Source organism: Symphalangus syndactylus, chromosome 6 (assembly GCF_028878055.3).
Source record: "Symphalangus syndactylus isolate Jambi chromosome 6, NHGRI_mSymSyn1-v2.1_pri, whole genome shotgun sequence".
Classification (NCBI taxonomy): domain Eukaryota; kingdom Metazoa; phylum Chordata; class Mammalia; order Primates; family Hylobatidae; genus Symphalangus; species Symphalangus syndactylus.
The window spans coordinates 46,485,885-46,507,642 of record NC_072428.2 but is presented as its reverse complement, the minus strand read 5'-3'; the positions used below and the strand labels follow the sequence as shown (position 1 = coordinate 46,507,642).

The window sequence follows — 21,758 nt, the reverse complement described above, 5'->3', positions numbered from 1 at the left end:
TACTTGTTGCTTCTAGGAAGAACTAGGTGGCTTGGAGAAAGCATTGGGGGAAAGACTTATGTACTGTTTGAAAATCGAAATGTATGACATCATCTTAAAAAATAGAATCAAGGCTGGGCATGGTGGTTTATGCCTGTAATCCCAGCACTTTGGGAGGCCAAGGTGGATGGACCACTTAAGCCCAGGAGTTCGAGAGCAGCCTGGGCAACATGGTGAAACCCTGTCTCTACAAAAACATACAAAAATTAGCCAATCGTGGTGGTGCATGCCCGTAGTTCCAGCTACCCAGGAGGCTGAGGTGGGAGGATTGCTTGAGCCTGTGAGGTCGAGCTGCAGTGAGCTGAGATCCTGCCACTGCACTCCAGCCTGAGTAAGACCCTGTCTCAAAAAATAAAAAAGAAGTCAAGTAACAACTGTAAAAAGTATATGTAACATATAAAAAGGGGGCTAATGTTTAGTAATATACAGAATTCCCAGAAATTGATAAGAAAAAGATAAACAATCTAGTAGAAAAATGCTCAAAATATCTCAACAGGCGAGTCACAGAGAAATACAAATGACCTATAAACATCTGAAAAGATGATCAACCTCACTAATCAAAGAAAAGTAAATGACAATAAATGAGATTTCACTTTTGGATTGAGAAATATTAAAAATGGCTGATGATATCCAATAAGGTACTAGATCATCTCAAATACTGCCAGTGTGAATATAATTTCTTAGAAATTTTTTGGAGAACAATTTGGCAATATCAACTAAAATTTAGAATGTTTATGCCTATTGAAACATCTTTCCAGGCTGGGCACGGTGGCTCACGCCTGTAATCCCGATCACTTGAGGTCAGGAGTTTGAGACCAGCCTGACCAATATGGTGAAACCCCGTCTCTACTGAAAATATAAAAATTAGCTGGGCATGGTGGCAGGCGCCTGTAATCCCAGCTACTGGGGAGGCTGAGGCAGGAGAATTGCTTGAACCGGGGAGGCAGAGGTTGCAGTAAGCTGAGATTGCACCATTGCACTCCAGCCTGGGTGACAAGAGTGAAACTCCGTCTCAAAAAAAAAAAAAGGAAAAAAAAGAAACACGTTTCCCACCTTTATAAAGTAGTCCTATAGAAATACTCCTATAAGCATGCAAAGAAACATGTATGAAGAGGTTTCCTCCAGCTTTGTTTTATCAGCTAAACATTGGAAAAGACATATTTGTCTTTCAGTGCAGCAGTGAATACATTAAATGACAATTCATCAATAAAATGGAATACTATAGAGCTTTTCAAAAAGAATATTGAAGATCTATATGAGTTCACATAGAACTCATATAGGAAAACTGTTCAAGACATTTTGAAAATCAAGTTGCCAACAGCATGTAGATATAAAATGATTTCTGAAGAACACAATAAATAGCTTAACATTTGACTACACAGGGGACTTTGAGATCTGTATGAAATGTTTGAATGTGGCATAATAAGCATATATTGGCTTTTGGAATAAGAAAAAAGGAAAAAAGTCATCCCAGCACTTTGGGAGGCCGAGGCAGGCGGATCACGAGGTCAGTATATGGAGACCATCCTGGCTAACATGGTGAAACCCTGTCTCTACTAAAAATACAAAAAATTAGCTGGGCGTGGTGGCGAGCACCTGTAGTCCCAGCTACTCGGGAGGCTGAGCCAGAGAATGGCGAGAACCCAGGAGGTGGAGCTTGCAGTGAGCCGAGATTGCACCACTGCACTCCAGCCTGGGTGACAGAGCGAGACTCTGTCTCAAAAAAAAAAAAAAGAAAAAAGGAAAAAACTCAAAGAGACTGCTAGGGAATAAGCCTTATTGGGCCATAATCTGTGGATTTCACTTTCTAGTGTACATGGCAAGCATGGCAAGAAAGTGGTGCTTCTGACACCATGGCTCTGGCCTGAGACTTTTCTCTGTCTCTCCTCTCAGGCATGGTATGAGCAGGGCTAAGTGGAAAAACTGTATCTTTCGTGTTAAAGAAGTCCAGAAGACTGGTAAGAATGCAAGTATAATTTGATGTAATTGTAAATTATAGAAAAATTATGACATTCTCCTATGTTATATTTAGAACTATGTTATATTTAGAAGTTTAATGGAACTTTTTTTACACAGTGTAGGCGCTATGATTTCAGAGTATAGCTCCCTAACAGGGCTTCCATTTGTATATTTGAACATAAATTATCTATATTGTCCCACAAAGACTCTGTAATCGTTATGAAACTCCTTGAGCAGAGGAAAAGCTGGACCCCAAATACAGTCTTCATTTGGAAGGAGTCTTCTAGATGCAGGTCCAACCAAAGCACTGCACAGGAGTAACAGTTCAGGTTTTTCCTAACAGATTCCATTTTATAGATAAATGCATTGAGAATCAAAATGTGTAAGCCTTAGCCTCAAGGCTGAGTGGTCAATTCCAAGGTGGAGTAAGGCCTGCAGTCAGAACATAGGAGACCATGCAGCTCACAGAAATGCACGGTACAGAGTTGCTGGAGGTTTGGGTAGGAATTGCTCTCCCTTGAAATCACTGGAGTAAAGACTATGATGCTAAGGATTGCAGAGGCTGCTACAGGAATAGCTAAGAACCTAACAGTAGTCAAAAGATTTCTTGACGTAGTCAGCAAGGTCCAGTCTAGTACTTGCCCATGGTGAATTCCAAGTTTGGGTGGGCACATCCCCTTCTGCCTCTTTTGGGGCCCCTTTACTCCCCTGTTGCTGCCATCTTTGAAGGGTAATAGTGCCTTCTTTAGTAACCAGTACAGCAATGGGCACAGAGGTGGTATTCGATAAATGTTTGTAGAATAAATTAATGCCCTCCGTTTTGAATGGATGCTTTCTGCTGCGAGGACGAAGGTAACCTGTATTCTGGGGAGTGTTCACAGGCACAGGCTTATATGTGCATGTGATATGTATGCAACAGGCTGAAAACCTTAGGAATCCCCTCACCTGGGTTTTAAGATCAGTCAGCAAGAGATATTTGAGCATTAAAAAAAGAGTTCTATTGCTCTATGCTTTGGGCTCAACTGTTGCTACCTCTGCCTGCATGTACCAGGCCGAGCTACTTGGGAAACTCCCTTGGAAGGCTATTGCCCTTACTCAGGGACATCTGGGGCCCTTGAGGAGCCTCCAGACTGCATATGAGAGGCACTAAAAAAGCAGTCTGTACATGAGGAATCTGTCTGCTAGAGCCACATAATAGCCACGGACTGGGACTAGCCTAAACAGAAGTAATTTCTTTTGGCTTTAAGAGTATTACCTGATGTTTTGTTACATCCAAAACAAACCAACGGGGTTTCCAACCTTTCAGCAAAGCCCCTCTTTTATAAAGCGTTCCCTCAAAGGACCTAGAAGAAATGATGACAGGAGAGTTAATTTTGATTTACACTTACAAAATGCTGTAAAGGGGAGGGGATGTCTGTTGTTTTTGTCAAGTCTCTATTTTCCCTAGATGATTCAAAAATGGCCAATAAGAGTTCTCCCTGGATTTTTTCTGCTAGACCTCTGGGGAAAGACTGCTGCTTTCTGCTGGGATTACCACATCTGTGAGGCTTGGAATGATCAGTAGCCATCCTTTGTGCCATGTTGGGACTGACATAACACAGAGAAAGGGCAAAGCAGAGCCGGGAAGTGGATAGAGGATACTGTGTGAGAAGCTAGCATACCCTTGGCTGTCCTAGCTTATGTGAGTAAATTCCTTTTTGCTTCAGCTAGCATAAGCTGGATTTCTGATGTTTGCCACTGACAAAGTGCTGGCTAACACATATTCCCTCAAACGTTCTGGCAGACGAGATAAGAGCCATCAGGACTCAACTACAAATAACTACAACCTCTTGGCATTATTTTTAGTTGTAATTTTTGTTTTTTTTCTTTTCAAAGAAACATCTAAAACATTACAAAAATTAAAGCAAATCCATTTCAAGTTTATAAAAGGCTGTACTGCACAGGCCTAGCTTATTGAAGGACCTGTGGTTTAGCTTCAGGTGCTATGGGGAAGTCTTCAGCACAGTGAGCAGGGTTCAGCATGTCACCTGTTTTCATCATTCTTGGATGTATACTGGCTATAGAGCGTGGCTGCTCTTCGCTCCACTCCATTGGATGGGGAGATGCTGGAATTCTGTTCCTCCCCCATGCTGCTGTCTGGGAGATGTAGCAGAGACCTCTTCTGATAGGAAGGTAGGTTGGTAGACACAATTCCTGGGGACCTCGACAGGTGTCTTTGGGACTGAAAAAGACAGGACAGGAGCTAGGAAACCTTTACAGACACTTAAACTACTGACTGGAAAATTTCATTTACAAATATTTATCTCAAGGAAAAAACTGGACTAATAAGCAATAATAATGTACAAAGGTTTCAATCCCAGAGTTAGTTATTGTGGTAAAAAAACTGGAAACAACCTACACGTCCATTATTAGGGACATTAAACAAATTATGGCATTTCCATAGAGTAGAATTCTAGACAGCCATTAAAAAATGATGCTACTATGGCCAGGCGTGGTGGCTCACACATGTAATCCCAGCACTTTGGGAGGCCGAGGTGAGTGGATCACTTGAGTCCAGGAGTTTGAGACCAGCCTGGGCAACATGGCGAAGCCCCATTTCTACAAAAAATATTTAAAAAATGAGCCGGGTGTGGTGGTGTGTGCCTATAGTCCCAGCTGCTTGGGATGATCACCAGAACCCTGGAGGCTGAGGCTGCAGTGAGCCATGATCACGCCACTGCACTCCAGCCTGGGTGACAGAGTGAGACCCTGTCTCAAAAAAAATAAAGATGATTTTTTTTTTTTTTTTTTTTTTTTTTTGACACAGGGTCACTCTATCGCCCAGGCTGGAGTACAGTGGCGTGATCTCGGCTTACTGCAGCCTCTGCCTGCTGGGTTCAAGTGATTCTCCTGACTCAGCCTCCCGAGTAGCTGGGATTACAGGCACACACCACCATGCTGGCCAGGCTGGTCTCGAACTCCTGACTTCATGCCTGCCTCGGCCTCCCAAAGTGCTGGGATTACAGGCATGAGCCACTGCGCCTGGCAGACACTGGTATATACACAGTGACAGATGGAAGGACATGTATGCCAACGTGGAGTGAAAAAGAAAGCAGGTTTAAAATAGTATGTCTAGTAAATCTCTTTTATATGTGAATTTATAAGGGTAAAACAAGTTTGACTGCATAGTGGTTTACTTCTAGGTTATAAATCGTGGGTGATTCTCATCTTTTATAACTTTCTGTGTGTTCTTTCAAAAAAATGAACATTATTACTTTCATTATCAGAAAAAATCAATAAACTATTATTTTTCTAACAAAAGAGCATTAAGGCATCACCTACCTGTTGTCTTGTCTGTCTGATAACAGCTCCTGAATTGCTATTTGAGGGTAAGAGATAGAGCCCCAGATGTTCTCTTTTTACCACAAAGGTTTTCTTCTACCCTCCATTCTTCTTGACCTTTCTGTAACATCTGACCTGCTGGCCTCTTCTTCCTGAACTGTTCTTCAGAACACTCATCTGTCCTAATTTCCCTTCTGTTGCATTTGGAGCCAGTCTGATGTGGGTTCGACTGGTGGCTCTACCAGTTGCCGCTGTATGATCTCTGTGCCTGTTCCTCATGTAGGAGAGGGAACGCCATTCCCTCACAGTGGATTAAATAGGATGCGAAGGTGTGTACTGTACTAAGCACAGACCCTTCCACATATTATGTGCTTGATAAATGTTTCTTAAATCAGAAATAGGAAATGGGGTATGAGAAGCAGAAAACAAGAGTATTTGGTTTTAAAATACATATATATATATATATATTTTTGAGACGGAGTCTTGTTCTATCATGAGGCTGGAGTGTGGTGGCACGATCTCAGCTCACTCACTGCAACCTCCGCCTCCTGAGTTCAAGAGATTCTCCTGCCTCAGCCTCCTGAGTAGCTGGGATTACAGGCATGCGCCACCATGCCCAGCTAATTTTTGTATTTTTAGTAGAGACAGGGTTTCACCATGTTGGCCAGGATGGTCTCGATCTCTTGACCTCATGACCCGCCCACCTCGGCCTCCCAAAGTGCTGGGATTATAGGCGTGAGCCACCACACCCGGCTGTTAAAATATTTTTATGATAAATGTTTCTTAAGTCAGAAACAGAAAAGGGACTGTGAACAACACAGGGTAGCATATTTTGTTGTTTTAAAATACTTTCTGTGGGGCAAACATGGTCTTGGCATTCCTCTCCTGCCTTATGTGGTAGAAGATCAGCTGAAACCACAGGGGCACTGAGATAGGAAAGAACCCAGTAATTTTCCTTGGATTCGGGGTGCTGAGACATAAGTATTATGTCACTGTGGTGAAGTAAGACACTCAGGAAGTATTCAGTCATTTGGAACTTTCTGCCCTGGTCCCCCAGGACATGACCCCTCTCCTTTCCACCCTTCCTTCTGGCCATAAACCCAGCTGGGTCTTGTCACCTGTCGCAGTGGGCTCCACCTGACTTAGCACCCTCAGAAAGCTCAGAAGTAGCTCTCAAGGGGCATTGCCAACTCACGCGATCTGTTCTTGGTTCTTCTTTAAGGTCCACGGTTACCCTTTCCCACAGCTGCTGCCACTTCTCAGGGGCTTGGTTCAATTTGTGCTCCAATTTTTCAATTTCCTGCAAATAAATTAAAAGTTTTCTGATCAGTATTTCATAGAAATCAGGATGGGCCCCAAAGCCATACTGCTTCTGTACTAGGCCCAGATAAGCAGCATGGCCAGAGGGCAGTTGAGGAAAGTGGTGGACATGGGCCTGTGAGGTCTCCCAGCCAGGAACAGTGGTGAGAGCTCTAGTTGGTGTGCCGTACTGTGGCAGAGATGGCTTATTAGGACCTATAACTAGGCCTTTTTGTACAGGATAGCTTACATACTGGGATGTGAAATATGTATCTCAGACATCTGCACCCTTGGGCAGCCCATGGGAAATCTGATAGCCAAAGCAAGAGGTCAAGCACTGGCCCGTGGCCCAGCCCTAATAGCTGAGGTAGATGAGAAGCCAGTCCTTGACAAGAGGAACCCCTCAACTCTGATGATTCAAACCAGATGTGGAAAGAATGAACCAAGAAATGCCCAAGGAAACAGATATACCTTCTGACAGGGAAGCTGGAGATCAGGGCAGCTGCCTCTACGACAGTATGACCACTGAAGCATACTCTTCCTGGTCAGGAAACCAGATGGGGAAGACTCTTTAGGAACTGTCTGGCCCATATCAGGACTCAAAGCTATTCCTCAGGCTGGCTACTGCCAGGAGGGGTTGGTTCCGGAACATTCCTTGCAGAAGATGGTTGGCAGCACTCCCATCAGGCCACTGACTACCCACACTTCTGACCAGAGGAAGTAAAGCACCCACAAAAGCCACAGCCAAGGCCTGACTAAGGCTGCTCGGGCAACTAAAACAGCTGGGAAGCTGCCGGAAGGAGTAAATTGCTCTATTTGCTTGATTGCTTTCTTGTAATGCTGGAAAATCACTTTTTTTTTTTTTTTTTACTGAGACGGAGTCTTGCCCTGTCACCCAGGCTGGAGTGCAGTGGCATGATCTCCGCTCACTGCAAGCTCTGCCTCGCGGGTTCATGCCATTCTCCTGCCTCAGCCTCCCAAGTAGCTGGGACTACAGGCGCCTGCCAACACGCCCGGCTAATTTTTTTTTTTTTTTTTTTTTTTATTTCTTAGTAGAGACGGGGTTTTACTGTGTTAACCAGGATGGTCTTGATCTCCTGACCTTGTGATCTGCCCGCCTCAGCCTCCCAAACTGCTGAGATTACAGGCATGAGCCACCATGCCAGGCTGGAAAATCACTTTTATTGAGATTCTTTTCCAGTAGTGAAGCCTGGTCCCCCACTGATGATGGGGAGCAAATCTGGTTTCTTCATACACGGAGGGTGCTACCATAACCCTAGCCCAGAGTAAGGAGAGCCATGCTCAGAAGTTTGTAAACCATTCTTAGCCTGGTTCCTTTGCCCTCATGCCTCCAGGGCCCCTGGTGCCCCTAGGTGTGTGTCCACAGTTGACTTACACTGAAAAGGCTGGTGAGAGCATCGGGCTGAGTACAGCTGACATCATCGTAGCATGGCCACACTGTTCTCCTCTGGCTCCGTGGCCCAGCTTCTCCAGTCAGGTCAGAGTCCTCGGAGGGGAAGTGCTTGGGGGTTAGCATCATCCAGTCATAGGAAGGGCCTGTGGACAGGGTCTCTTCTATGTAGTAATCCCACTTCTTGAGGCTGGAGACATTTACATTGGGCTTCAGAGCCTGTTAAAGAAAACAGAAATATAGTTTCATCTTGACCCCAAAGTACCCCAAGCTCACTGTCAGGCAAATCCCTAACATTTGTAGAGTCCAGGGGAGGAAGAGTATGAATGGAGTTCAAATACCATATGTCTAAATATTTAAAAGTCATACATTAAGATAAATTATTAAATAAAACATCCTCCAATCCTCCCTCCTACATTGAGAAATGTAACTTCCTAATGACCTAGAAGGTCAAGTTCAATAGAGAATTCTAGGATTCCTCAGAATTTTATACTAACAAGTGGTAGCACTGGAGGAGCTGGCCCCAGCCCCCTGTCCTTGGCCTCTCTTCTCCTCCCACCCCTATCTTACATTCTAAGGGTCTTACATGAATGATTATGTATACCCCAGCCCACAAAGTCAAACTCTGTCCACTCTGTCAAACCTGCTACTTTTTGCCATTCTTTGGGCCTTGGGGTCCATGCACTGACTTAGGAGACTGACTTGGAGAAGTAGCCTGGTGGGCAGCCTGAATTTGGGCAAAGAATTCTGAAGTACCGAGACAGAGTACGTTTTAGATGAAGGAAGGGCATCTAAGCATGTACCTTTGGTTTCTTGTACTGCTCACCTCCGTGAGGAGGATGCAGCTGGAGGAAGGCCAGACTAGAGTTCTATGATTGGGGCCCAGGGGAGGGGCCTCTCTTGGCCCTAAGTAATGGTGGAACTGCTTATCAGACCAGTCTGTTCCGTTCCAGGGCGTGTGTTATGTAGATGTGCATGGTGGGGCAGCTGCTCCGAGATATGTTATCCTTCTTGGGCTCAGCTCCAAATATCTCTGCTTCCTACAGGGATCCTTCCATGGCTTTGGTACAGATGAACTTAAAGAAACCTTTTCTAAAGTATTTTAAGGTTTTACAGCTTAGACCACCTGTTGATATTTCAAATTTTGTTAGTTCTTTCTTTCTGGGGAAAGGTGCCTTGCTTTGATTCTCTAGTTTTCCCTTCTAGGTTTTGAGAGCCAGCTCCTAATTTTCGTGGCAAGAATTTAGGGAACAGTTTCCATTTGTGTCACAACCCAAACCTATAGTGTCTCAAACTTTGAAATAGCTTTTTGGTATGAAACCTAGTCCAATGTTTATAAAAAGCTTAAACTGCTTATATATGTTAAAACTAAGGAAAACCTTAACACAAAATTTCAGAAAATGAAACATAAATGATTTCTTACTCTACCTCTATTTCCAATGGTGAATATAAATAATTAAAGAAAATGGGACTCCTCTTGTGCATTCTGTCAATACATTCCCAAATACAGACTCCCTTTTTGGCATGCTTTTCTCCTTTATCATCAAATAAAGTTCCTGTAAATTAAAAAAATCCAATAAAACAAAATTAAATAAATTCATACTTTGCCAAAAAACGTATGATGCATGTAGCAGATAAAAAAGTGGAATATTTTTTATGGCTTTAAAAACAGCAACATTTGTGCGAAAACCTTAGAAAATAACTGCAAAGCTAAAGACAGGAATTAATTTCATAGCTATGGGGAAACAGATCCAGATGGAGGAAACATCGGATAAAGTTTGCCTAAGCAGCCAGCAGTCTATCAATCATGACTCTTCCAACCCTCATCCTGCATCTATATCTAGATTCAAAGAAGTCCATGCAGGAGGCAGTCTACGCTTTTCAAGAGAAAATGGAAGGACTTTAGAGTTGATTTGATGAAGCTCAGTAAAAAACATAATTTTATGTTTCTCTTTTAAGTTGTTGGCTATTTATTATGAAGCCATTTAAAGAGTTTTCTTGTTTAGCAGTGTATATATACTGCAGATCATGGTTATTGAGACTCTAGATGACAGAAGGGTGTAGTCTGTGTCCTTGGGTGACTTAAAAATAAAAGCAGAACTTTTATACCTTTTTCAAATAGTCAATCTATTACTAACATGAGCCCACTTTGTTTTTAATAGGGAGGAAAATGTGTTGGGGTGAGGCAAAAAGTAGTTCTTTAAAAGGCCATGAAGGGTGTCTCAGCAGTGGTGTCTTGCTTGGAATGAAGTGACTCAGTCAAAATCAACATGCATTTTACCAGTTTATAAAAAAAAAAAAAAAAAAAGACTCAAGCCCAAGATGGCATGAAATTCTATATGTGGGGCCCCTAAGACTAATTAACAATTTCTTCTCTACCTTTTAACTGCAGGGTCCAGTGCAGTAGTTCTCAACCTTGGACATGCATTTAAAAAACCAAGGGCTTTAAAAAAAATCCCAATGCCCAGGTCTCACCTCAGATCAATTAAATCGGAATCTCTGGGGATGGCCCGAGATATTAGTTATTTTAAAAGTTCAAGTAACTCCAATGTCCAAAGTTGCAAATGCTCTAGGGGTTGCAGTAAGATTTTGAAAGCCACCATGTATATTGCTCCATTTGGCGCCTTGAGGCATGGATTAGACTGAAAGGCTGTGTGGTGGTCAGCCCAAGTTGAAATAGGCTCTAGCACCTTTGTAGACAGAAAGAGAATGAGCTGAAACCAGAAGAGGAGATGCAATACATGGCCCTCTGTTCCTTAGCGCTATTGTAACACCTTGTAATTGGAACCAAGTCCAATGGACTTTTCTTACAGTATCCATATGGCTGGCTTAGGGCAACATGTACACATATAAGGAACATCTTAAAAACAGTCCAAATCAGACAGCTAGTGCCAAATCCTATCAAATTACAACCCTATAATCCAGTATGTAATAATCAACATATTAAGCTTTTAGGACACAGGAGAATTCATTGTGTTTAAGTTTTTCTGATAAAACCTTAAAAATTATGACTCAGCATGGTGCAGTGGCTCACGTCTGTAATCCCAGCACTTTGGGAGGCTGAGGTGGGCGGATCACTTGAGGTCAGGAGTTTGAGACCAGCCTGCCAACATGGTGAAACCCCTCTCTACTAAAAATACAAAAATCAGCTGGGTGTGGTGGCGGGCACCTGTAATCCCAGCTACTCGGGAGGCTGAGGCAGGACAATCACTTGAACCCAGGAGGTGGAGGCTGCAGTGAGCTGAGATCATGCCACTGCACTCCAGCCTGGCAACAGTGTGAGACTCCATCTCAAAAAAAAAAAAAAAAAAAAATTGTGACTGATGAATTCTACCAGCAGTGGTTGAGATTACTTACTCTCCACTTCATCGTCTTGGCAGATAGAGGGTAGTTACCACAGCTGTTCCTAAACAAGGTTTCACTGTAGGCTTGATAACGAGTGCATCTACCAGAACACAAGAAGGAACAGACTTCAAGTAGGCAACCTAGTCTGCACTAGGGACATGAAACTAGGATTCCTTGATGTTGATTAGGTGGGTGGCCTAACATCCAGAGAGGAGGCTGGGTAGATGATTTCTACTGAGCCTTCAGCAATGACATTCTAGGATTAGAAATGCAGGTTTATGTGTTGTTGTTTTTGAGACAGGGTCTCAACCCTGTCACCCAGGCTGGAGTGCAGTGGTGTGATCTCGGCTCACTGCAGCCTTGACCTCCTGGGCTCAAGTGATCCTCCCACCACAGCCTCCTGAACAGCTGAAACTACAGGAGTGTGCCACCACACCCAGCTAATTTTTGTGTTTTTTTTTTTTTTTTTTTTGTAGAGATGGGGTTTTGTCATGTTGCCCAGGCTGGTCTTGAACTCCTGGGGCTCAAGCAATCCGCCCGCCTCAGCCTCTCAAAGTGCTAGGATTATAGGTGTGAGCCATTGCACACAGCCTGTGTTTATGAGTTTTAAGAGGAAACATGTTTCATAGGATGGAAATGCTTATATTTTCAAATAATCATGATAATCTTTCAATATATACCAAACATATCCTTTTATCTGCATCATTTTATTTAATCTTTTCAACAGCCCTGTGTGATAGGCAGGGCTGTTTAGTTTTTCAGATGAGGAAACTGAGACTCAGAGATGAAGTAATTTACCCAAAGTTACTGACATTTTCTGACCCTTGATCTATGGCTCTACTCGTGGGACCAGTGGTGGGTCTCAGACTTGGCAGGATAATGGGCTCACCTGAGGAGTTTTTTTTATTCTTTATTTTTGAGACAGGGTCTCACTCTGTTACCCAGGCTGGAGTGCACTGGTGCGATCTCAGCTCACTACAACCTCTGCCTCATGGGGTCAAGAAATTCTCGTGCTTCAGCCTCCCAGATAGCTGGGATTACAGGCACATGCCAACACGCCTGGCTAATTTTTGTATTTTTAGTAGAGATGGGGTTTCGCCAGGTTGGCCAGACTGGTCTCGAATTCCTGGCCTCAAGCAATTCACCCACCTTGGCCTCCCCAAAGGGCTGGGATTACAGGCGTGAACCACGGTGCCTGGCCTTACCTGGGGAGTTTTAAAAGCTGTTGATGCCTGGGCCTTACCATCACAGATTCTGATTTAAGTGGTTGGGGATGTTGCCTGGACCTTGGAAGTTTTAAAAGCTCCCCAGGTGATTCTAATGTTCAGTCAAGTCTGAGAACCACTGCACTAGACCTTGTTGCTTCTCTAATGAAGAGAACCACCATCTGCTATAGGAGAAGCCTTGGTCTTTGGCCACATCTGCATGCTATTAAGGTAATTTGCTGATCAGCTTAATTCAGCAAAACAAACTGCTTTATTAAAAAACCAAAAACCTAGCCTGGGCAAGACGGCAGAACCCTATGTCTACAAAAAATACAAAAATTATGTGGGCATGGGGGCACATGCCTGTGGTCCCAGCTACTCAGGAGGCTGAGGTGGGAGGATCGCTTGAGTCCCAGTGGCAGAGGTTGCAGTGAGCCGAGATCCTGCCACTGCACTCCAGCCGGGGAGATAGAGGAGACCCTGCCTCAAAAACAAAACAAAACAAAACAAAACAAAACAAATCAAAACAAAACAAAACAACCACTCCCCCCCGCCAGTGAAACAAAAAAACAGAAAAAAAAACCCAAAAAACACAACTACTCCAAGGAGGCAAATACCTGCGTTTTACTCCCACCAATATTTGTACATGTTGTTCCTTTCAGTGATAAAGCTGAATGACATGGTGACCCCTGTAGGTACAGGTCAGTCCACTTAAGACCAGGCCTGGCCAGGCGCGGTGGCTCACGCCTGTAATCCCAGCACTTTGGGAGGCTGAGGCAGCCAGACTGCTTGAGGCCAGGAGTTCAAGACCAGCCTGGCCAACATGGTGAAACCTTGTCTCTACTAAAAATACAAAAATTAGCCAGGCATGGTGGCACAGGCCTCTAATCCCGGCTATTAGGGAGGCTGAGGCAGCAGAATTGCTTGAACCTGGGAAATAGAGGTTGCAGTGAGCCAAGATTGCACCAGTGCACTCTAGCCTCAGAGACAGAGTGAGTGGGACTCCGTCTCAAAAAAAAAAAAAAAAAAAGACCAGGCCTGGGGCAGTTGTAACCAGCTATACTTACTACCTTCCCAATAAGCAGTATGCAGATGCTTAAGAAATTAAGGTTTCTGATTGTGATGTGAAGAATAACAATTCCATGAGTCAACAAAGGTCTGGAAGTATAAACAGGATGGGAAATGGTCTCACCAGTGCTCTTTGCCTTATCAAAAGTATGAAATATCATACTAGACAATTTCAATAGGATGCCCTGGAAAGCAGTATTTCCTGATTTCAGATTTCAAACTGAGAACATCAGTAAATATTTTCTTGGAATTAAGAGTCCTCTTTATGGTACTGAGTGCATATAATATATTGAACAGAACTGATTTTTGTTTGCTTAACAAAAATAGTCATGTGTTTCCTCTCCGCCTGTAACAGTTATAAAAGTAAGAAAGTAAAATCCCCTTGGGAAATGTTTTTACCGGGGCTGACTTTCAGAATCTACTCATTACAACTATCAAGAAACAACTATTAAAAAAATAGTTCATCACTGTCATTAATAATGCTAGTGATGTCTAATATTTATTGAGCGCTTACTATGCGCTCGTGACTGTGCTAAGAGGCTAAGTGACTGTGTGAAGAGTTTACAACTTTTTCCTCATGTGATCATCATGGCCCTGACAGGTGGGATGGTATTACTATCTTTGTTTTAAAGATGAGGAAACTGAGGCTCAGAGAGGTACTTAACCCCTCCCCAAAATACTCAGTTGGTAACTGGCAATGCTGGGATTTTACCCTGGTCTGTTTGGTCTAGAGCACAGGGTCTTAGCTGCTATTCAAGCTGCCTCCAAGGGCAGGCATGCTTCCTACCAGAGTGCATCAGGGTTGGAAAAACTATGAGTCAAATGTTTCTTCTCAAACAGTGTGATCACTTTGAGGTATCAAAATAGTAAACATATTTAATTTTACAAAGATGCTATAGGAACGACCACCTGCTAAGAGCTAACGTGGCACATAATTTTAGAATTTGGCCACTTATCCTCTCCTCTACATTCATAGTTCAGAGTTAAACCTTAACTCAGCTTGTCACTCTTGGGGGTAGTTACATTATTAGAATTTTCATTAAAAATATGCAGAACTAACAAAAAAGGTGAAACAAGGGCATACAAACACATACCGTGCTCTAATCTTTCATAGTCTGAATCCAGGAGAAATGTTTTAAAGCGATTAGACACATAGTGGAAAGCCAAGAACTTTAAGTAATAGAGATTGAATTCAAACTCAGTTGGATACTGGTTGTGAACCTGAAACACACAAGGCAAAGAAAAGAGTAAGAATCAAACAGAACAAAAGTGGATGCCAGGCCACTGAAGGCTTAACTGAAACATGCAGGAGACCATTCAGTCATTCACTCAACAAATACCTGAATCCCTACCATGAGTAGAGATGGGAAGGGAACCAGCTTTTCCGAGCACCTACTGTGTGCCAGACACCAGATGAGGGTTGTTTTTTTTTTTTTTTATAAACATAATTTCATTTAATCTCTACGGTATAGCAAGAGAGGCATTATTATCTCCACTTTACAATTGAGAAAGCATAGGATCAGCAAGATTAAGACATTTATCCAATGACATTAAACAGTAGTTAGCGAGTCCAAATTTAACCCTGGCTTATTAGGCTCCAAAGTCTCTACCCCACTCACTACATTATACTGTGCTTGGCACGTGATAGATATATATTAACATAAGTTATGGTTCTTGCTTTCCAGGCAACTGTGGTGTAATAGTGTGACATACAACAAGAAAAATTGTTCTTACAGAAGTCTGGCAATGAAAAGGATTGAGAAGAGAAGGTGGCCGCTTAAGGGGACAGCAAGAGATGTTTTCTGGTCAAAAGAAATGTGTGTGTGTCTGAAGGCAATCCAGGAGGAGCCAATAGAGAGAATAAATTTTAGAAAAATTTGTTAGCTAATAACTAACAGAATAAGATCCTGGGAAAGCAAGAATGAATGAGGCTTGGGCCTAGATTTAGGGAACAGCTTTGGAAACAGGGGAGGGATGAAAGGTAGGCAAGAGAAAGATAGTTCAAGTGCCAAGGGAAAGGGCAGGAGCTAATGCCTTTTAGCCCTAATTTTTCATCAGTAAATTAGGCAGTGAGGTCATTGGGCACAGGAATAGGAATGAGTGAATGACATGGGAGGCAGAAGGCTGGGTAAAGCTTGGAATGGTCATTGAGCTATAGCACGCTTTAGGCAAACCGTATACAGACTGTGGAGCCATCTTACATTGGCAGAGGGTAGGCTGATGACCCTGTGACATTCCCCAGTCTGCCTCGCAATCTCACCTCTATGTTGCTCAATCTCTCATGACCAGCTAGAAAATTTTGTTTGGCTGAAATTAAGTTCCAATCATAATTGTACTTACTCAAAAGCTGGTTCAAATTAACACTAAATTTAGGCAAGCTGTCTAAAAGTCAGCGTTCTCCTCCATGTTTAATTTGGCAATACGGACCTGTACTTAGTCAGCTGGGTCAGCCAAAGTGAGCAGGCATGTGTGTGATATGTTGATTGTCCAGTGGACTAATGGGAATTTAAAGTCGTAATCTGGATATCATTGATTTATCAAAATTTATCATCTGGTTAGGAACCTGGTTTTCTGTGATGATTAAAGGGTTTTCTACATTTTCTTACTGGCTTTTTAATGGAACTAAAATTTTAGCTTGTAAGTAATGTAAAATAAAATGGATTTTAGGAAGATGCATTAAAAAAAGAGTTTGACTCCTATGCAGTGGGCCTGTAAACCATGGAACTGCTTCCTTGATGTGAGCCACTGCCTTCCTGTTGCATCAGATCTCCACAGGACAGCAGAGCTTTCCATGGGACATGGCTCTGAATAGCTAGGTAGTGTGCCATACTCCAGGTTTGTAGAACTATAAGCATTTGTATTAAGTAGAGTTTTCTCATCAGTGAAAATGAAGGGATAAGAAATCATGGGTTTCCTATGATCATGCAATATGAGCAACTAATTATAAAAACTGGCTGGGTGAGGTGGCTCACGCCTGTAATCCCAGCACCTTTGGGAGACCAAGGTGGAAGGATCTTGAGGCCAGGAGTTTGAGACCAACCTGGGCAACATAGTGAGACCTTTTCTCTACAAAAATTAAAACAATTAGCCAGGTGTGGTGGCACGCGCCTGTAGCCCCAGCTACTCAGGAGGCTGAGGAGGAGGATCACTTGTGTCCAGGAGTTCGAAGCTGCAGTGGAGCCACAATTGTGCCACTGTACTTCAGCCTGGGTGACAGAGTGAGACCCTGTCTCTGAATGAATGAATGAATGATAAAGGCTAAACTTGAAGAGTTTATAGTTATAATAAAACAAGCAGATGTGACACATAATTAAGGATCAATATTAAAAAATACCTTTTATTTCCTTGTTTTGTTAGCCCTGTATGTGTGTCTCAGTAGTCAACCATGTCTCTTAATACAGCAATTCTCGTTCAAATGCTTGCCTCTACTGATACTTATGCACAGCAAAGAAGGCCCTGGGTTTGACTCTCTAGTAGGCCTGGTTCTCTGGTCTTCTTGGCTCCTTAAGCATTGCTCAGACCTCAAGTTTCCCCCTCAACCTGTCCTGTAATGCCATGCAGAGCTCTCCAGTCTGAGCTGTTGCTTTGGAATCAACAGCCTCACCCCAAGGAGCCAGTGATGGAGAGGGTGGTTACTCAGATTGTGGGTGCTGGGACGGAAGAAGGGGACAGGGCAACTAAGGATGGAACTTGGTTCCCTACCATCTGAGTCCTGGGGAGGAGAAATCTGCAGTGTGCTCAGGCAGGGTGAACTCCAAGGACAACTGCCCCAACAGCCCTTGGGATAAACCTTCAGTAGTCACAGGCCAGCCCCTCGCTCACTGTTTCCAAGGTAGGAAGAGTTCTTTCCACTGAACCAGTCTACAATATGTTCTAAAATTTCTTTTAAAAATCTTTATTAAAGCCTCAAGGGCCAGGTGTGGTGGCTCACGCCTGTAATCCCAGCACTTTGGGAAGCCGAGGCGGGCGGATCGTGAGGTCAGGAGATTGAGACCATCCTGGCTAACATGGTGAAACCCCATTTCTACTAAAAATACAAAAACAAAATTAGCTGGGCGTGGTGGCAGGCGCCTGTAGTCCCAGCTACTCGGGAGGCTGAGGCGAGAGAATGGCATGAAACTGGGAGGCGGAGCTTGCAGTGAGCCGAGATTGCGCCACTGCACTCCAGCCTGGGCAACAGAGCGAGACTCCGTCTCAAAAAAAAAAAAAAAAAAAACCAAACAACAACAACAAAAACTTTATTAAAGCCTCAAAATAACATTTCTCTCAATGACTGTTCCATAGAAACGACATGCCTCATACATACTTGTATCTTTTCTTGATTATTCTGATATTTAATCTACTCAGGAATAGAATTTTGAAGACCCACTTCTGAGGTAAAAGTAGAATGGAAATATGATCTTAAGTTGAACTTACAGGCATTTCAGGGAGATCATGTGCTCAGATTAAACGTGAAACTTCTTTACAAGTCAAAAAATGCTTTCATAGCCCAGTATATTGGCCTCACCACAAGCCCTCTACAATTATGCTAGAAAGGTTAGACAATTTTCCAAGGCCTCTTGTACCCACTCCACTGGGACTGGAATTGGTGCGTGGAGAAAGCATCAAGGTGTATACGCTTGGGGGCACTATGCATGTGTCCTCCTGTGTGCCACAGGAGCACCTGCAGTTGCTAACTGTTTGGGGTTGAAAAACAAACCTCCCCAAACTGGGGTTAACGATCAGGTCTACTGGAAGTGGAAGAGAAGATGCAGAGCAGTTTGTTTTTTACTCTTCAGCAATAAAGTAACAAGCATGTAAACATTTCTTTGGTGGAAAAAGAAAAGTCAGATAGACCTCAAGGCTGGGTTGATTAGTACCTAGATACCATGTTTAGAATCTGACATTAAGAAACAAGGAATTTTCTGAGATGTCTTTCTTCCATCATGTAAGAAGAAATGATGAGGAGATGGCTGAACTCTTACGCTGCTTAGATTTCTAGGAAGCAAGAAAAATCATACTTTCTCCATTGAGTCCTGCACCCCAGTGACTCAGTTTGTCCAGTTCAATGGCTTCTTTTCCTCTTTGCCAATGGAACTCACCTAGACTCTTGTGATTTTAATTTGCATTTTCTAATGAAGAATGATGTCAAGTATCTTTTCATGTGCTTATTTGTATGTCTTTGGTGAAATCAGTACAAATATTTTGCCCATTTCAAAAATAAGTTGTTGGCTGGGCACAGTGGCTCATGCCTATAATTCCAGCACTTTGACAGGCTGAGGTGGGTGGATCACTTGAGGTCAGGAGTTTGTGACCAGCCTGGCCAATATGGTGAAACACCATTTCTGCTAAAAATAAAAAAATTAGCTGGGCGTGGTGGTGCACACTTGTAATCTGAGCTATTAGGGAGGCTGAGGTGAAAGGATTGCTTGAACCTGGGAGGCGGGGTTGCAGTGAGCCACGATTTTGCCACTGCACTCCAGCCTCAGGGAAAGAGCAAGACTCTGTCTCAAAGAAAAAAAAAAAAGGTTGTTTTCTTATTATTGAATTTTAAGGTTTCTTTATGTGTTCTAGATAAATCCTTCAGCAAATATATGGTTTACACATATGTTCTCCCAATGTGTGATTTGGCTTTTCATTTGCTTAACAGGGATTTTAAAAAAGTATTTATTTATTTAAATTATTATTATTTTTTTGAGACGGAGTCTTGCTCTGTTGTCCAGGCTGGAGTGCAGTGGCATAATCTCAGCTCACTGCAAGCTCCGCCTCCCGGGTTCACGCCATTCTCCTGCCTCAGCCTCTCCAAGTAGCTGGGACTACAGGCGCCCACCACCACGCCCAGCGAATTTTTTGTATTTTTAGTAGAGAAGGGGTTTCACCATGTTAGCCAGGATGGTCTCGATCTCCTGACCTCGTGATCCGCCCGCCTCGGCTTCCCAAAGTGCTGGGATTACAGGCGTGAGCCACCGCGCCCGGCCAAAAAAAAAGTATTTATTTTGTTTTTTAGAGGTGGGGTCTTGCTGTGTTGCCCAGGCTGGTCTTGAACTCCTGGGCTCAAGTGATCCCATCTTGGCCCCCCAAAATGCTGGGATTATAGGCTTGAGCCACCATACCCAGGATCAGCCTTATAATATTTGTAGAATCTGTAGTGACGTCATCTTTCTCATTTCTAATATTGGTAATTTGTGTCTTTTTTTTCTCAAGCAGTCTAGCTAGAGCTTTATCAATTTTATTGATATTCTCAAAGAACAGCTTTTGGTTTCATTAGTTTTCTTTATTGTTGGCCACAAGATTTTGGGGGCCTAAAGGCAAGTGTGCTTCAAATAAATTTAGCCTTATTATATAGAATTGGGAATGATAGGTATTTCAGCTAATAAATTAATTCTGTGTCAGCATTTCCCTAAGTATGGTGATGAATAGAGTTTTAGGCTTCTCTCAGGTATCATCTGGATTTTGTTGTTCAAAATAATTTTGTATTTATTTTGTTGCAGGTTAAAAAGTATACAGACTTACTTAAAAGACTAAACTGCATGAAGCATTTTAGTTTTGTTTTTCCGTTATGGAGTGAAACTTGCCAACTTCACTTATTTATAAGAAGAGAATCTGAAATGGAATTTGGAGAAACATGAATTTATAGGGTCTTTTTTTTTGCCCATGTGCCATTAAGTACTTTTTGTAAAATTTAAAGGCCCATAAAAATAAGCTATGACTCAAATCCCTGGAAAGATCAACATTTTGGAAGTAAAGTTTAATACATTAAAACTGGATTCTGCTTTCAGAATTATAAATATTGAGCTACAAGAGACACTATACATCAACACAGTGAAAAACTGGATATGGTTAAACAGACCCTAGAAGAGTATATAGCTAATATTAATTTTTGTTATTTCACAAATTAAGACTTAACAAACATTGTGTGCTTTGTGTTACATCCTTCCATATTATATGGCCTTAAATATTAAGCTTTGAGGCAAAATTGCCTTGTTATAAAACGGATTGGATTATGTTCATTTTTTGCCAGTTTGCAGTTCCATAGGAAGCAGACAGCAGAAACTCTTGAATATACCAACAATCCATCAACTACAGCTATTTTGCCAATATTACTGGATAAGTTTTAGAATAACCAACCTGTGTGGGGGCAGCTTAGCTGCTCACATAGTGCTCACAAGGAAGGCTCATATCTTCAAAAGGCAAATAGCTTTTCTCTTTGGGGTAGGACCTAGCATAGTGCTGTCATAAGGTAACCATGAGGAGAATCACATAAAGCCATACCAAAGTGAATCAATTTACAATTTGAATAAACTTTGAAATCAAAGTTAAAAATACTGAAAAAGTTCTAAGATAGATGATAGATACCCTCAAAGATTTACTCTAATGCCGAAATAAAGGGGATGCTTTCTTCATCTTTTCATTCATACTATTCATGTTTTTCTCCTGGTATTATATTTTAAAAAGAAATTTTACATAAAAATTTAATCTTTGTATATTGGATTTTTTTTTTAATTTGGCTCAACTATTTTAAGAAAAGGAAGTCCTGTAATGATATCATTTGAGCTAAGCCAATTTCTTTTAGAAGCAAAAAATCTGCCAGATGTTGCTATTATGAAACAGTGAGCTAGCATTTATAATTCATTTGACACCTGGATATACTGGCGTAAACAATGGCTTTTTATAGGATGAGGCAGTTCTAATTTAAGTTCAGTACTTCATCTGTTTTCTTGTAACTTTATTAGTACTAATGGACAAGTCTAGGCATATGTCCATGGACTGCCTTTTGGCATTCAATGATGTTAGAAATGGTTAATAAGCAGGGAACACATGCCATCTGGGAAAGCTTCACTTGCTGCTGTGTAATTTTGAACCTATTTTTTTGATGTTTCTGGGCCTAGTTCTGTTGTGTGTCCCTGAGAGACTGAGGGCAGCACGAATTCGAATTATCTGGTAAAAGCCAGAGTCATGTAAAGCACTAGTGTTCACTTGAAAGGCATTCAAAGAAGGCATTTTCTAATGCCTAAAACCAGTATGTCGAATATGATGAAACACTACCTTATAATTAAGTCAGCAAGAGTCGGAAAAACTATTTGCTAACTATAGTCTTCTCAGATTCCTCTGTTTTTGAGTGAATAAACAAA

General features: G+C 42.3%; 1 protein-coding gene across 6 annotated transcripts in view; it reads right to left on the bottom strand.

Moving 5' to 3' along the window:
- SBF2 (SET binding factor 2) overlaps positions 1-21,758 on the bottom strand; it is a 546,228-nt gene that overhangs the window by 2,996 nt on the left and 521,474 nt on the right. For 5 of the 6 annotated variants that reach the window (XM_055282428.2, XM_055282429.2, XM_055282430.2 and 2 more), the window contains 6 exons: positions 14,742-14,868; positions 9,458-9,585; positions 8,015-8,248; positions 6,515-6,619; positions 4,026-4,219; positions 3,254-3,341 (listed from right to left, as the gene is read on the bottom strand). In XM_055282428.2, the coding sequence (XP_055138403.1) occupies positions 3,254-3,341; positions 4,026-4,219; positions 6,515-6,619; positions 8,015-8,248; positions 9,458-9,585; positions 14,742-14,868 (876 nt within the window). The other variant, XM_063641081.1, reaches the window with a different exon arrangement.